The sequence below is a fragment of the Heterodontus francisci genome, chromosome 5 (genome assembly GCF_036365525.1).
Source record: "Heterodontus francisci isolate sHetFra1 chromosome 5, sHetFra1.hap1, whole genome shotgun sequence".
Lineage (NCBI taxonomy): Eukaryota > Metazoa > Chordata > Chondrichthyes > Heterodontiformes > Heterodontidae > Heterodontus > Heterodontus francisci.
Window position 1 is genome coordinate 13,253,656 of NC_090375.1, and position 18,106 is coordinate 13,271,761.

The window sequence follows — 18,106 nt, forward strand, 5'->3', positions numbered from 1 at the left end:
AATCCTAGAGTCCAGATAGATATCAGTCACGTAAATTTACACTGCACTCCCTTCAAAGACAATACCCTCCTTCCTAATATGCTCACAGTTTGAGATGTGGTCTAACCAGGGCTTTGCATAGCTGAAGCATGACTTCCACCCCCTTGCCCTCTAGATTTAAAGGCTATCATTTCATATTATATTTTTATATTGTTCACAAAACTTTAATGATTTATGTACATGAACCCTGAGGGCTCTTTGGAACTCCATTTGACCATTCAGAATGCAACCCCATTAACATAAACTTCTATTCTGGTCTTCATGTGCTTATCTAGCTTCATCAGCAACTTATGGTTATATAACGTCTTCAATGTAATAAAAAATCCCAAGGCGTTTTCACAGGAACTTCATAAAGCAAAAAATTCGACACCAGGCCACATAAAGTAACATGAAGGCAAATGACCAAAAATTTGGCCGAAGAGGTTGGTTTAACAAACATCTTAGAGAAGTTGAGCAGAGGAGAGCTTCAGGAAGGGAATTCCAGAGCATGGGATCCAGGCAACTGAAGGCACACCCACTAATGGAAAAGTGATTGGAAATTGTGGATTCGCAAGAGGCCGGAATTGGAGAAGCGCAGAGATCTCAGATGGTTCTGGGGCTGGAAGAGATTACAGAGGTAGGGAGCAGCCAGGCCATGGTGGGATTTGAAAACAAGGATGAGAATTTTTTTATAAATCAAGGAGTTGCTTGACCGGGAGCCGATGTAGGTCAGCAAGCACAGGGGTAATAGGTGAATGAGACTTGGCGTGCATAAGGACACGGGTAGCAGAGTTTTGGATGACCTCAAGTTTACGGAAAGTAGAATGTGGGAGATCAGCCAGGAGTGCATTGGAAGAGTGAAGGTTAGAGGTAACAAAGGAATGGATGAGGGTTTCAGCAGATGAGCTAAGGCAGGGTCAGAGACAGGTGATGTTATGGAGGTGGAAATAGGCAGTCTGAAGAGATTGCATGGATATATGGTTGGAAGCTCACCTCGGGGTCAATTACAACGCCAAAGGTTGAGAAGAGTCTGGTTTCGTCTCAGACAGCTGCCAGGGAGAAGGATTAATTCCGGAGCTCAGGAATGGAAAGACAAAAAGGGATTCCCTTTAAATCCATCTATGCTATTCCCCTCAATTACCCCATGTGATAGCGAGTTCCAAATTCACACCACTCTCTGGATAAAGTAGTTTTTCTGTTGAATTCCTGATTGAATTTTAGTGTTAATGACAGTTTAGATTTATGGTAATGTCCTCTGTAAAATTCCGCTCTGGTGTGCTACCAGTTTTTTTAATGCACGGTTTCTTGACTTTTTTTTTTTGTGTAGCTGCTGTACGCTCGCTATTTTAAAGAGCGAGGACTGTGCGTTACTTGCTAGGCGGCTGTGCAGGAACAGTGTTTATTGCCCCGAGTTTTGACCTCCCCCAAGTGAAAACATCTTCAAGTCCAGCCTATTGAACTCAATCAGAATTTTATAAGTGATCGGGTCACCTCTCGGCCGTTTTCTTTCCAGGAGAAAATAGCCCCAAGCATGTTCAGCAGGTGGTCTTCTGGAGAGAAAGGAGAAGGGAAAGAAGGAGGGGATTGTTGCCAACTCGGAGAGTACAGCAAGAGAAATAAAAGAAATCACTTGAAATTTGAAACAAATATAGAACACTCCAAATACATAGTCCAAATCAGCATCAATATTAACATTTAAGATATAACCTGATGTCAGAACTAAAAGAATAAGTCACATTTATTGAAGAATGGGAACATAATTGCAACATTGCTGAATGAAAGAATTGCAGAGGACATTTGGGAATTAGTTCACAGAATATTTAGAGGTGAACGTTGGCAGATAAGAGAGCTATCCCACCATATGTTTAGTTTCACCTCTGGAACACCATCATTCCCAAATAACTCATCCAACGCAATACCTCTAGATAAGGGTTCAGACATTCATTCCTGGTCAGTCTCTTACCCTCCATTAATACCCAAGCCTTCAGGATGCTACTCAAATCCCTGCACCCATTATTCCTGTGCTGACTGATCTACATTGGCTCCCAGTCCAGCAACCTCTCGATTTTAACATTCGCATCCATGTTTTCAGATCCCACCATGGCTTCATCCCCTCCCCAAACCGAACCTCCTCTAGCCCTCAGAGATCTCTGCACTCCTCCAATTCTGGCCTCTTGCAGATCTTTGATTTTCATCACTTGACCTTTGGCAACCGTGCCTTCCGCTGCAGAGGCCCTCTCAGCTCTAGAATTCCCTCCATAAACCCCTCTGCCTCCATCTCCTCCTTAAAACCTACTTCTTTGATCCTAGCTTTGGGTCATGTCTTAATATCGCTCTACATTTCTTAATACCAAATTTTATTTGATAAAATGCTCCCGAGAAGCGCCTTTGGGATGTTTTGCTATGTTAAAGGCAGTATACAAATCCAAAGTCAACATTTCAGAGCAATGATCTAGAAACACAGGAAAAGGAGACCGTTCAATTCGAACACGGCCTATCTGAAACGACTCCATTGAGCCACTTTGACTCCATAACTCTTCATATTCTTACCCAACAGAATTCAAATGAGTTTGGAAATTTTCAGTTGACCCCCAGCCTCAACAGCTTTCTTGAGAAGGGTCCCAGATTTCCACTACTCTGTAAAGAAGTGCCTCCTGACATCACCCCTGACTCTAATTTTAAGGTCATGCCCCTGTTTCTTTCAGAAGAGCGAGATGATGAAAGAGATGAATAGCTTTTAAGCAACTGAAACAGACAAGGCAAAGGGAGGGTGTCCGGGAAAGGGCCTGTGGTTAAATGACAAAAGGTGATTATGCAAGGGTAAATTGTTTCAGTTTTGACATTTGGGAAAATAGAAAGCATGAAACCCCAACCTCTTGCCAAAATTCAATGTTGTGGCTTTTTAAACGCTGGAAAAAGTCAAATAAATTTGCAGCTGCATCACACCATAGTCAAAAATGTGCACTGCTGAATCAAGACAGCTGGGAGAACTTTCTCAGTTGTCACTGCAACCTGATTGTTAATTAATGTCCTATCAACTAAGGCTAAAAATAGGATGTCGCCAGATATAAAAAGAGTCATCGGAAGTTTAGGGCCATTACAAAGTTGCTCAAATCAAGAATTTAAATATTTACTGATTCCATCAATGCCCTTTTTGCTAGTAAACGATGTGAAAAGCATTTGGTTTCTGTCACAGACCAAATAAACATCCTCTACACAAAACAGCTGGATTATACACAGTGTCAGCACCAAACACATCCCTTGACAGCCTTAAACATAGAACAAAACCAAAAGATAACTGAAGTATGTAAACAGCCTTCAGAGAAAATAAGCGCAGTCTGAAGGCTTTCAAGTCTTACACCAACTTTTAGAATGAGGTCAACTCCGATTTTCAGTAACTGGATTTTAAAACACTTTCTGTTGTTCAATGATAAATGCAGCATCACCAGGAAGATGTTTCCGTTGTCCGGGGGGGGGGGGGGGGGGGGGGGGCCGTAACCAGGAGGACACAGATTTAAGGTGATTGGCAAAATAACCAGAGGTGAGATAATACAACTTCCCCACTTCTGCGCCGTGGCAGTCACCCGAGCCATTTTCCGCTTCATCTGGGGATCTAAAATAGACCGGGTCCGGAGGGACACGATGTTCAAATCTCTGGACAAGGGCGGGAAATATGTACCCAACGTGGCCCTCATCCTGATGACCACCTTCTTGTGCGGCTGCATCAAGCGGTGTGTAGATCTCTAGTACGCAAACTCCAAGTGTCACTACGTGCTGAGGTTCTATCTGTCCCCGGTGTTGCGAAGGATGGACCTGGTCACATTGCTGCGGAACGCTCCATGCAGTTGGGCCGTGCCGTACCACCTATCCTTCATGGAGCACTTTCTGCGGGAAAACACCTTTGACCACCGGTCCATCAGGCAGTGGTCTGCACGGAATGTCCTCAAGGCCCTACGGGAAAAGGAGACGGTGGATCCTGTCGGATGGTTCCCCGAGCAGATCGTCAAAGTCATTTGGCGGAATGCCTCATCACCAGAACTTTCAAACAAGTACCAAGACGTAGCTTGGCTGGTGGTGAGAAGGGCCCTCCCCGTCAGATCCTTCATGCACACCCGAAGTCTCGCCCCCTCCGCACAGTGCCCCCGCGTTGGCTGTGGTGGGGAAGAGACGGTCGCCCACCTCCTCCTGGAATGTATCTTTGCAAAGCAGGTGTGGAAAGAGATGCAGTGGTTTTTGTCGAGGTTCATCCCAAGCAGCTCTGTAACACAGGAGTCTGTGCTCTACGGGCTGTTCCCAGGGACGCACACCGAGATAAACATCAACTGCTGCTGGAGGACTATCAATTCGGTGAAAGACGCCCTTTGGTCTGCCCGAAACTTGCTGGTCTTCCAGCGCAAAGAGTTGTCCACCACCCAATGTTGCAGACTGGCACATTCCAAGGTCCAGGACTACGTGCTGAGGGACGCATTAAAGCTTGGGGCAGCAGCAGCAAAGGCTCAATGGAGAAAGACCACAGTGTAAGGTTCCCCCACCAAGCTGAACTGAGGGGCTGGATCCATGGGAAACCCCTCGAACTGTATCATTGATATTTTCATTTGCTGTAAATGTAAAACTGTAATTGGCATGACAATTACGAAATGGAAGGGTTGTGAAGAAACTCATGACAGTAGTGAAGGAAACTGATCTCCCTTGCAATGTTTGTATTTTTTGAAACTGTTTGGCAATGTAATTTTTACAGATTTTTATGAATAAAGTATATTTTGGAAATAAAAAAAAAATACAACTTTAATCAAATGTAAAAAGGCTCACACACCTTTCACAACCACAGAACATCCCAAAGTGCGTTCCAAACAATGACATACCTTTTGAAGTGTAGTCACTGGACGGGTGGGGGTCAGTTAGCTCAGTTGGCTAGACAGCTAGAGTGTGATGCAGAAAGACAGCAATAGCGCGTGTTCAATTGCAGTTATCGGCTGTGATAGTTCATGCCACCTTACCTTGCCCCACACTTGCAGAGTGGTGACCCTCAAGCTATAAATTACTAACAGTCTCTCGCTAATGGAGAGTGATGCCTGTGCTCCTTTGAGACTACAACAGTGACTACATTGTTGTTCTAATGAAGGAAACACAGCAGCCAACTTGCACACAGTCAGCTCCCACAAACAGCAATATGATAACCAGATAATCTGTTTTTGCGATGTTGATTAAGGGATAAATACTGGCCAAGGCCCCAGGGACAACTCTGCGCTTCTTCGAAATAGCAGCCAGAGGGGGCAGGCGGGGCCTCAGTTTAATGTCTCACCCGAAGGATGGCAGCTCTGACAGTGCAGCACTCCCCCCAGTACTGCACTGGAGGGTCAGCCGCGATTTGTGCACTCAAGTCTCTGGATTGGGACTTGAACCCATAATGTTCCTGATTCAGAGGAGAGAGTGATGCCCAATGAGCCCCAGTTGACCATTCTACACAGTGAGCTGTTGTGATCTGGAATGCACTGCCTTTTCAGGCAGTGGAAGCAGATTCAATAACTTGCAATGAGAAATTGGATAAATACTTGAAAAGGAAAACTAAGACAACGGGTGGGGAGGGAAAAGAGTGGGACTAATTGGATAGCTCTTGCAAAAAAGATGAAACACAAACTGTCATGCTAGGTCCCCACCTGCCAAGAATGAGGCACATTAATTTTGTCATGAACATTGATTTTAAACCGTCACTGGAGAGACGAAAGGACTTGTTAAACAGATCAGCTGTGGCCGGAAAAGACATTTGTATATTAACAGAAGTGTTTGCAAGGACAAAGCAGCCATTCCGACACATTCAACCCACAATGGACTTTTGATCACCAGACATTGAAGGTGGGGGAGCTCACATTCCAGGTTGACTTAAGATGGCTGAATACACAAATGGATACGGTCAGCCGGGGCAACTTGAGTTTTTTGAATTTGTACCGTTTGGACAGAGTGTCTGTTTGCTCCTGGACTGAAGATCTCTTTCCTGTCTGCTCCCATCTTTCTCACAAGAGTCCGAATCCACTGAAGACACATGAACCTCAAGAGAGAAAAGTCTCCTACAGCAAACAAGGTTTAAGAAGAATACTGGGCCCCAACAAAAAGCAAGATCTACCTACAATCAAGGACTCTACAGTGAGCTCGAAGAACCGTAACAACTCTTCAGATTTTGCCTCAAACATTCCACTTTATTTTTCTTCTGCTCTTTTCTGTCTCTATTTGCATGGGTGTATCACGTATACATGTCAGCGTGGGCGTGTCGTGCATCCATAGGAGTCAACCGAGTTTAAAGTTAAATAGGTTTAAAGAAGAAAAGTTTAAATTTAAGAAAGCCTGTTTGTGCTGGTTTCTTTGTCTTATAATTGGAAAGCAATGAACAAGGATTCACCAAGAGGGAACTAAAAAGACTGTTTAAAAGTAAATCCTGTTACAGTAAGACCAGGTGACGGCTGAAAGGGAACCCTCGACACCTTTCTCACCTGGTTGTAATAGAAATTAAGGGCTGAATGGCCTCCTCCTGTGTTACATCATTCTACATACAGCGCTGCAAAAAATACAATGGGGAAAGTTTTCCTCTTCATCACGAGTGTTACTCTGCCAGAGTGCAGCACCAACCACCACAGGTTTTTATTTCTTTGAAACCCTATTTGCGAGGTCCCTACAGTCTTACTACAGCTCTCCGGAGGAGGTGGGGGCTGGGGGTGGCGTCGTTGCAGCTGACAAATAGTGCCCTCAGCTGTCCAGTAACATTTGGCAGATTTACAATGAGCTTCAGTGTCTAAGTAGAAACTCATGTTCTTCCAATTCATCGCTGAAAACAGACCGAGCATAACTACACTTATCCTCTAATTTATTCACAGTGCAACAAAGCAGAGAGGAGAAAGCAAGACTGAAGCAGGAGATTTATCCTTACAATGAGTTAAGAATTGAGGAATATACAGTCAAAGTAATGTGGGGGATTGATCTGAAAATAATGACTATTTGTGGTTTCATCATATGAAGCAAACCTGGTTTCATGTCTCAGTATGAATCCCTCCTTCTAGAGGCCAAGAGCCACATGTGGGCTTCAGAGTTCCTGTGACTCTGTTCCAATAAACCATGAAATAGTATTTACAGCACAGAAACAGACCATTTGGCCCAACTGGTCTATGCTGGTGTTTATGCGCCATATGAGCTTCCTCCCACCCAATCAACATATCCTTCTTTCCCTTTCTCCCTCATGCACTCATCCAGCTTCCTCTTAAATACTTTGATACTATTCACCACGACTAGTCCTTGCGGAAGCAAGTTCCACATTCTAACTTCTCCTGAATTACTTTTTGATACCAGCACTGAGCAATTCCTTTGAGCAACGTTATATATTACTTATATGCAACGTGTACAAAAAGCTTATAAATTTGCACCGGCCAGTATCACTACCGGCCAGTACTTGCAAGTACAAATCGAAAGAATTGGAGCTGGTTGATGGAATGTGATGCAAATTTCCAATATCCTAAATTAGCAACTAAAATACAACATAAATTAAAGTCTAGATTTATGCTGTCAGTTCTTTTAAGCGATGGAATCCCAGACAGTTTCAATTTGGTTTCCATTTGACACAGAATCAAGTTCAGCTCAATAAAGTACAGCACAGTCAAATGTTCAAGTCTTAGACATGCACTGGACTGTGCCACTTTACCTCAGGGGCTAGTTGTCTATTAAGCGTCAAGGAATGCAGCAGAAAGTGAAAGGACAGAGGTTTCACCCATCTAACAATGGGTTGCTGCAGACCAGCGTGAAAGGGAAACTTTCATTACAGCCAGATATGTGCTTCAATAATCCTGGCTCAAGAAGTGGTGGTAACTGAACTTCTATGTTGATGGAAAAGAGTCTTAGAAGTCTTGTCGGAACAGGGAGGCGGCCAGTTAGTCCCTCAAGCCTGTTCTGCCATTCAATGAGATCGTGACTGATCTGCGACCTAACTCCATTCAGCCAACTTTGTCCCACATCCAATCACATCAGCCATGACGGAGTTGAATGAAGGAGCAGGCTCGAGGGGCTGAGTGGCCTACTCCTGCTCCGAATTCATACATTATGTATCCTTTATAATCTTAGACCAACAAAAGAAAAATCAATCTCCCAAGAATTAATTAATTGATCTAGCATCAATTGCCATTTGTAGAAGAAAATTCCAAACTTCTACGTGCAGAAAGGTTTCCTAATTCCACTCCTGAAAGGTCTGGCCCCAACTTTTAGGCTTTACCCCCAAGTCCTAGACTCTGCAGTCATTTCTCTCTATGTATTCTATCAGTTAAGAAGTTCTATCTTAAGAAAGCAAAGAAGGGATATGAGAAAGCTCTGGCTGGTAAAAGTAGGGAAAATTCCAAGATATTCCATAAGTATATCAATGGGAAGAGGATAACCAGGGCAAGAGTTGGACCGATTAGGGACCAAGGGGGAAATCTGTGGGTGGAGCCAGAGGACATTGGTAGGGTGTTGAACGAATACTTCACATCTGTCTTCACCCAAGAGAAATGAGGATGTAGATCTGGAACTGAGAGCTAGAGAGAGAGAGAGACTGTGAGGTTCTTGAGCAAATTGTCATAGGAAGTGACAAGGTATTGGGAGGTTTTGGAAGGCTTAAAAGTGGACAAATCTCCAGGTCCGGACAATTTGTGTCCCAGGATGCTGTGGGAGGAGAGGATGGAGATTGCAGGGGCTCTGACCGAAATTTTTAATTCCTCCCTGGTCAGAGGGGAGGTGCCAGAGGACTGGAGAACAGCTAATGTGGTCCCACTATTTAAGAAAGGTTGTAGAGATAAGCCAGGGAACTGCAGACCAGTGAGTCTCACGTCAGTGGTAGGGAAACTATTGGAGAAAATTCTGAAGGAGAAGGAATCTACCTCCACTTGGAGAGGCAAAATTTGATTAGGAATAGTCAGCATGGCTTTGTCAGAGGGAGGTCATGCCTAACAAATTTGATTGAATTTTTTGAGCATGTGACCAGGTGTGTAGATGAGGGTAGTGCAGTTGATGTAGTTTACATGGATTTCAGCAAAGCCTTTGACAAGGTCCCACACGGGAGACTTATCAAGAAAGCAAATGCACATGGGATACAAGGTAACTTGATAAGGTGGATTCAAAATTGGCTTAGCTGTAGGAGACAGAGAGTGATGACAGACGGCTGCTTTACTGACTGGAAGCCAGTGTCCAGTGGCGTAACACAGGGATCTGTGCTGGGTCCCCCATTGTTTGTCATTTATATAAACGGCAGACGACTACGTGGGGGGTAGGATCAGTAAGTTTGCAGATGACACAAAGATTGGTTAACAGTGAGGTTGAGTGTCTTGGGTTACAGGAAGATATAGGACGGGATGGTCAAATGGGCAGAAAAGTGGCAGATGAAATTTAACCCTGAAAAGTGAGGTGATACGTTTTGGAAGGAGTAATGTGACACAAAAGAACACAAAAGTCCGAGTGTATCAGGCCTGTGTCCTCAGTACCTTGCTCTTTGGCAGCGAGGCCTGGACAACGTATGTCAGCCAGGAGCGACGTCTCAATTCATTCCATCTTCACTGCCTCCGGAGAATACTTGGCATCAGGTGGCAGGACCGTATCTCCAACACAGAAGTCCTCGAGGCGGCCAACATCCCCAGCTTATACACACTACTGAGTTAACAGCGCTTGAGATGGCTTGGCCATGTGAGCCGCATGGAAGATGGCAGGATCCCCAAAGACACATTGTACAGCGAGCTCGCCACTGGTATCAGACCCACCAGCCATCCATGTCTCCGCTATAAAGACGTCTGCAAACGCGACATGAAATCCTGTGACATTGATCACAAGTCGTGGGAGTCAGTTGCCAGTGATCGGCAGAGCTGGCGGGCAGCCATAAAGGCGGGGCTAAAGTGTGGCAAGTCGAAGAGACTTAGTAGTTGGCAGGAAAAAAGACAGAGGCGCAAGGAGAGAGCCAACTGTGTAACAGCCCCGACAAACAAATTTCTCTGCAGCACCTGTGGAAGAGCCAGTCACTCTAGAATTGGCATTTATAGCCACTCCAGGCGCTGCTTCACAAACCACTGACCACCTCCAGGTGCTTATCCATTGTCTCTCGAGATAAGGAGGCCAAAGAAGAGGAGAAGATAAGAAGAATGTGACACAGAAGTATTCAATGAGTGGCCTGACACTGGGAAGTTCCAAGGAACAAAGGGACCTTGGCGTGTTTGTCCATAGATCTCTGAAGGCAGAAGGGCAGGTTAATGGGGTGGTTAAAAAAAAAAAGGCATATGGGACACTTGCCTTTATCAATCGAGGCATCGATTACAAAAGCAGGGAGGTCATGTTGGAGTTGTACAGAACTTTGGTAAGGCCACAGCTGGAGTACTGTGTGCAATTCTGGTCGCCACATTATAGGAAGGATGTGATTGCACTGGAGGGGAGCAGAGGCGATTCACCAGGATGTTGCCTGGGATGGAACATTTAAGCTATGAAGAGAGGTTGGATAGGCTTGGGGTGTTTCCGCTGGAGCAGAGAAGACAGAGGGGTGACCTGATCGAGGTGTACAAGATTATGAGGGGTATGGACAGGGTGGATAGGGAGCAGCTGTTCCCCTCAGTTGAAGGGTCAGTTATGAGGGGAAGCAAGTTTCAGGTGAGGGGCGGGAGGTTTAAGGGGGATTTGAGGAAGAACTTTTTTACCCAGAGGGTGGTGACGGTCTGGAATGCACTGCCTGGGAGGGTGGTAGAGGCAGGTTGCCTCACATCCTTTAAAAAGTGCCTGGATGAGCACTTGGCACGTCATAACATTCAAGGCTATGGGCCAAGTGCTGGCAAATGGGATTAGGTTGACTGGTCAGGTGTCTTTAATGCATCAGTGCAGACTCGATGGGCCGAAGGGCCTCTTCTGCACTGTATTATTCTGTGATTCTGTGAGTTCCCGTTGATATATATCAAACTGCAATCAAATCAACCCTTCTAAATCACATGGGGCCTCATTTTAACATCTCATCCAAACGACAGCACCTGTGGACAGTGCAGCACTCTCAGTACTGCACGGGGAGTTTTGAGCTCAAGTCCTGGAGTGGGCCTTGAACCCACCATCTTCTAACCTCAGAGGCGGGAGTGCTACCCACTAAGCCATGACTGACGAAGATGAAAAAAGGTGGGAAGAAACTTATGTCAAGGATCAATGCTGGCATGGAGCAGTTGGGTTGAATGGTTTCTTTCTGTACTGTATAATTCCAATGCCGTTGTACATAGAGGCATGTATGGACTGGAAGGGCTGGAACGGGATGGTTTCCATTTGCACATATCACTTAACGCCTGCATCAATAGGATTTCAGTCAGCAGCAGTTGCCGATTACTCCCAACACTCCCACACAAGACAGGATGCCTGTGGTGGCCACAATCTGCTCTGGTAATGATCAGCCAACTCCACACAGACCAGGCCAAAACTGGGAATTTTCTAGTTTATATGAATGAAACCACCACCAACTTGCATTTATATAGCACCTTTAATGTAGTGAAACATCTCAAGGCACATCACAGGACTGATCAGACAAAATTTGACTTCGAGCCACACAAGGAAACATTAGGAAACAGGCAACCAAAAACTAAGTCAAAGAGGTAGGTTTTAAGGAGCGTCTTCAAGGAGGAGGACGCAAAGCGCAGGGGGTTTAGGGAGGGAATTCCAGAGCTTAGGGCCCAGGCAGCTGAAGACACCGTCGCCAATGGTGGAGCGATTAAAAATTAGGGGTGCTCAAGAGGCCAGAATTGGAGGAGCGCAGAGATCTCAGAGGGTTGTAGTGCTGGAGGTTACAGAGTTAGGCGAGGCCACAGAAGGGTTTGAAAATCAGGATGAGAATTGGGAAGAGTTTTAGGAAAGAACTTTTCCTCAGGTGCTCGGCTTCTAACTGATCAAAATACAGGAGGTGCTGTTACAATTGCAGAAACTCAGTGCTCTGATGTCGATAGCATTGCTAGGGGCCTCTCGGAGCAGTTACATAAACAGTGCGTGCAAGATCGGCCAATCACAGAGCACAGCAAGAGGTCGAAAACAGACAGAACAATCAAACTGTGACATCACAACACAAGCAGCAGCAGCAGGTGTAAGTTAGTGTAAGTATTTATTTTATTGGTTAGTGTTTTAGAAGCTAAATTTCATTTTTAAATAGTGAGTTTTAAAAAAAAAGAATGTTATTAAAGAGCTTTTTTAAAAAATGGTTAAGAGTTTTAAGCATTCACTGAACAGTTAAACAGCCTTAAAGCCGAACAAATTTTGGAAGAACTGTTAGCTAACAGACTAAGACAGCTGGGGTCCATTGCCTGCACATTCTGTGCTGTGTGTATTGGAAAACTACATATGCAGGAAGGACTGCCAACTGCTTGAGCTCAGAGCTTCTAAGCTGGTGACACGACACACTACACTGTACATAGGAAGCTGCATGTTTTGTCGATAGTGGTGATTCATTGAGGCAGTCCCTCCGCAGATAGAGTTTGGAAGGAGAGGGAGGGAGTGGGTGACCACTGGGGGAGGAGGACGTGGATGAAGCAGACAGTGCTGGAATCGCCTCGAAGGGTGGCACTGTCTAAGTGGCATTCAGTGTTGAACACCAGCGATGGTGAGGGCAGCTTGGGGGAGCGCTGTCAAACAAATCCACAGCACCGAGAGAGACTCGGCTTCACAAAGGGACACAAATGCAGGGGATTCAATAATCGGGGGGACTGTATGTTTATACAACTGCAGAGTTGAGTCCCAAATGCCTCCAGTGCCAGGGTAAAGGATATCCTGCGGAGGAAGGGGAACAGCCAGAAGTCACAGCCCGTGTTAGAACTAATGTAGGTCAGAAAGAGGTTTGTGGTCCTACAAATAGATTTTCAGGAGCGAGGGGAAAAAAGTTGAAAGAAAAGATGGTAATTTCTGGGTTACTCTCAGTGCAACATAGAGTCATAGAGTTTTACAGCACAGAAACAGGCCCTTCAGAACCCTGAAGGGTCACTGACCTGAAACGTTAACTCTGCTTCTCTCTCTCCACAGATGCTGCCAGACCTGAGTATTTCCCGCATTTCTTGTTTTTATTATAGGTAAGACAAGTAGATGCATGGCTGGAGACGTGGTGTAGGAGGGAGGGCTTCAGATTCCTGGGGCATTGGGACCAGTTCTGGGACCTGAACAGAACTGGGACCAATGTCCTCGCGGTGCAGTCCCATGAGGGAGGGTTTAAACTAATTTGGCACAAGGACCAGACGTAGCAGCAGGGAGACATGCCCCTCCTAGTTTTCTATGCACAAAGAGCAACAGAACAAAGAACAGTGTAGAAAGACCTGGCTTAAAGAGACAGGATTGGGAATTAAACATTCCTGCTACAATGCATTCGGTCGGGGGTTAGGGAAGGAGAAAAGATGGGGATGCCATAGTATTGATCAAAGGAAAATATTACAGTTCTACAGGAGGATCAATATACAACAAGGTTCAAAGACTGGACCTATCTGATTAGAGTTAAGGAACAGAAAATGAACTATTACATTGCTCAGCATTCACTAAAGATACCCAAAAGGCGAGAATACGACAGAAGAGCAAATCTGTCAGCAAATTTCAGAGAAATTTAAAAACAGCAGTAATACTAGGGCACTTCAATTACTTCAATATAGAATGGGAAATAAACAGAATAAAAGGGCAAGGAGGGTAAAGAATTTGTAAAATGGGTACAAGAGAACTTCTTTAAATCAGTATGTTTCGAGCCCAATGAGGATGGAAGCAGTGCAGGATCTAGTTCTGGGGAATGAAGTAGGGCAGTGTTACAGTGGGGGGGTACATCTGGGTAATAGCGATCATAATATAATTCGCTTTAAAAGCAGTTATGGAAAGAAACAGAAAAAATTAGCAGTGAAAATACTGGAGAAAATTCTATTGATTTAAGGGATTGAATAGGTAGACTGGAAAGAAAGGATGGCCAAGAAAATAAATGAACAATGCCAGGCCTTCAAGGTCGAGTTTCTTCAGATACAAAGCAAGAAGGTTCCCATAAGGAAAGATGGAGCATCCAAAGCCAGCGCTCCCTGAATGACAATCAATCAAATACAAATCAAAAAATCAGGCAGAATATAGAGTGCGCAGGAGGAAACTGAAAAAGAATACAAGGACGGCAAAGAGAGAATGAGAAAGGATTGGCAGTTAACATAAAAGAGAACCCAAAAATCTTTAGTAACCAATGAGGAGGCTGGTCTATGGACCAAAAAGAAAATAACCTTGTGGCTACAGAGAGATGACTCAGTTACTGCACGAGTACCTTACATTTCTCTTTACCAAAGAAGTGGATGAAGTTAATATTGCAGTAACAATGTTGGATAGCAGGCGCTAAATAGATTAGTGTCAAAGTTAACAAGTCGCCTGGCCCAGATGGGTTGGACCCCAGGTGACTGAAGGGTGTAAAAAGTTAGAGCTAGCAGAAGCTCAGACCACAATCTTTCAATCCTCCTTGGATATGGGGGTAGTTCTGGAGGACTGGAACATTGCAAATGCTACGCCCCTATTCGAAGAAGGGAAGAAGTGTAAAGCTGGTAATTATAGTCCAGGCAGGTGAACGTCAGTGTTGGGAAAACCACAAGTGACCATTGTCAAAGACAAGGACAAAATTAATTAATTCACACTTTGAGAAGTACAGTTTAATGAGAGTCAGCACAGATAAAGATATTCAAAATGACAAGAGGCTCTGATATAGCAAGTGGTGAGAAACCATTTTCTCTGACCAGTGAATTGGTGACCAAAGGTTACAGCATGGCCTCTGATTTCAGAACACCTATGACAGCACTGCTAGTGTTTTGCTTTAACTCGATTCACACCAAACAAGCAATTCTTCATAAATATCACAAATTATGGAACAAGCTTCTAGTCATAACAATGAGCCAGTGATACTATAGAAAGTTAACAGTGCTGTATCTCTAATCTTAACAAAAACAAAAAACAAAATCCTGCCAATGTTAGAAATGTAAAATAAAATCTGTGGAGACAGAAACAGATTTAACATTTCAGGTCTATGACCTTTCGACTGCTATAAGTTAGAGTTTCTCCTCCCCCCCGCCCCCCAAACTGTAGAGGCGGGAAAAGGGGGAGGGGTAGAAGAAAAACAAACAAAGGTCTGTGCAAGGGTGGAAGGCAGGAGAGATTAAATGACAAATATAGAAATATAGGAACTGGAGACGACCATTCAGCCCCTCGAGTCGGTTCCCCCATTCATTGAGATCATGGCTGATCTGCGACCAAACTCCATATTGCCTCATATCCTTTAATAACGTTGGTCAACAAAAAATTAACTTTGAGGTTGATTAATTTTAATAATTGATCTAGCATCAGTTTGTGAAAGAGTTCCAAACTTTTATACCCCTTTCGGGGGGGCAGTGGCTGCTTGCTGGTAATGCAGCCACCCAAGGCCTAGGATGGTTGAGGGAGCCAGGCCCCACAGGTGAGTCATGGCTGGAGGGGTTTTGCAGCGTGGGGGAGATGGGGAGGGATTTATGGAGGGTGGTTGGCATCAAGGGCAGTGGTGGCGGCTCTCTGCAGACCCCCCTCTTCCCACTGCTGGGTAACTTGATCAGGCACCAAGTTCCTTTGAATGAGGGGAACTTCTCTCCCCACTATCCCCCTCCCACCCCATACCCACACTCCGAAGATGGCACCCGCACAGATTAGCTTGCTGTCTTCCCCATGTGGAGAGAAGCCCGCCCTCTGCTGGGCTAATACCGGTAGGGGCAGGATAAGGCCCTTAATTAGGCATTAACTGCCCACTTAAGGGCCACAATTAGCAGAGGGGCAAGATGGCTGTCCACAGGACTTCTGGCCACAGACTTAATTGGGGAGTAGGCAGGAAGATGGCAGGTGAGGACCCTGCCACCTTCCCACCCGATTTATATGCTCTCCCTGTGGAGGTACACATTGCCAAGAGTAATGTTAGGGAACTGAACCCGAAAAGGCAACAGACTCAATGCATGCGACGTTGTTACTGCTAAGCATATGGCGAGGTACCTTCTGTCCACTGTGTTTGGTATTACTTTCGGGCCTCACTGTTAGCTTGACAGCAGTTTGCCATTGTTCCCGGGTCTCGGTTCCACGTGCCGTTATCGCAAACTTCAACTGTTTGCCAGAGAGGTGGACGTTTTTGGTTGCGTACACCACACCGTCCCGCTGGACCCTGAAACGTGGGTTACTCGTTTCATACTGCACCACCACGCTCCCATAGCAGTCATCAAACCCCACTGTAAAAAAAAAAAACAGCATTGTTAGATCAAGATATTTGTGCAAACGTTTAAAACAAAACAGTGCTTGCACAAAAAAATTTTTTTGCAGGGCTATGGGGAAAAAGACTAATTGGATAACACTTTCACAGAGCTGGCACAGGCACGACGGGCTGAATGGTCTCCTTTTGGCATTGTATCATGACACTATTACACGAGCACAGTCACCACTACTTAAAAAAAATGCCCACGTTTAAATTGGACAATTGCTTAAAATTGGTCAAAAAAGAAACTAATCTTCTATTTGCATCAAATTTCAAAGTTGCTGCTTACAATTACGCACACTGCATTGCAGCTAAAACAAGTGTTCCTATTATCATAGGACAATACAGCACAGAAGGAGGCCATTCAGCCCATCATGCCTGCGCTGGCTCTTTGAAAGAACTATTCAATTAGTCCCACTCTTTCCCCATAACCCGGCACATTTTCCCTTTTGAAAGTTACTATTGAATCTGCCGCCACTGCCCTTTCAGGCAGCACATTCTCAATTTTTAATCAGATATCCAACATTTCCAGTGGTTTCCTCCCACTATAATACAGGGGAGTAGGAATGGGAGAGGCAGGGCGAGAGTCTATTATGGGGTAGGTTGTGAGCAGCAGATTTCAGAGTTTTGAGAGTGTGTACAGCATAGGATCCTGATGAGTGAACATTCAGAGAGAAGCACTGGAGAAAAAAGCCTGGAGATGGCAAAGGATACGATGAGAGTTTTGGTGGCAGAGAGTAAAGAATGGGTGGAGTCAGGCCCCATCTGCTCCCTCAGGTGGGCATTAAAGACCCCACTATCTTGAAGAGGTGTGTTGTGCCCAATATTTACCCTTCAACCAACATTAAAATCAATTTATCTTGTCTTTATCACATTGCACTTTGTGGGATCTTGCTGCTTGTGAATCAGCTACTGAATTTCCTACATTACAACCGAGCATTCAAAAAGTATTTCCTTGGCAGGAAAGCACTATGGGAAGCCCCGAGGGTGCTGGTTAAATGCACGCCTCATCATCAAGGTAGTCATGGACCACATGTGGTGCCTGAAGCTCAGTTCAGTGTGACAGTCTTACACAAGAATATCCAATGTATAGCCCTTAGACAACCCCTCCTGCACCCACAGCTCAGACAACCGAAACCCATTTGAAATGCTTTTTCATTTACAAGTTTGCCAGTTGTAAGTTTTGTAGAGCATGAGGTTTGAAAATGGATGGCGTTGCTCCCCCCTACGGTAGTCTCATTCAGATTTAACATTCTAAATTACATCACCAAGATCTCCCAACATAAACCCTATTCTCCTTGTATAACTTTCAATTTTGTATATGTGGCCCCCTGAAGGCTCTGACAGTAGACTGAAAAGATAAACACTCGTCAAACCTTCAAACTACCACGCTTGTAATGTTAAACCAATAGAAGAAGCTTGACCAACTGGATAAAACCAACAATGAACATGGACAGTCATCTTACTAACTTAACCTTTAATTTAGGAATGAATGATGGAACTTGCTTATCTACAAGTCAAAAGCCAACGAGGAGCACTCAAGGATCTCCACTACCAACACAATGTGTAGCAAGTTATCACATGGAGTGTTGACCCTTCTGCCACTGTGCAGCAAGAGCTGGTCAAGTGTTAAAAGGCTACTTTTAAAATAACAAGTCAATTTCCTCCCATTACAGATGGTTTTGACTCCTTGCTCCACCAATTCTGGCTTCCTGCATTCCCCTGATTTCTATCACTCCAGCATTGATGGCTATGCCTTCAGCTGTCCAGCCTGAGCTCTGGAATCATCACCCTAAACCCCTCTCTCCTCCTTTAAGACGCTGCTTAAAT

The 18,106-nt window shown here is 44.8% G+C and overlaps 1 protein-coding gene across 1 annotated transcript in view; it reads right to left on the bottom strand.

The window, feature by feature from the left end:
- The window catches only part of LOC137369737 (cadherin-2-like), a 192,167-nt gene that overhangs the window by 61,126 nt on the left and 112,935 nt on the right, over positions 1 to 18,106 (bottom strand). The window contains exon 3 of the mRNA XM_068031127.1: positions 16,024 to 16,253. Within this exon, the coding sequence (XP_067887228.1) occupies positions 16,024 to 16,253 (230 nt within the window). The remainder of the gene's footprint in view (positions 1 to 16,023; positions 16,254 to 18,106) is intronic.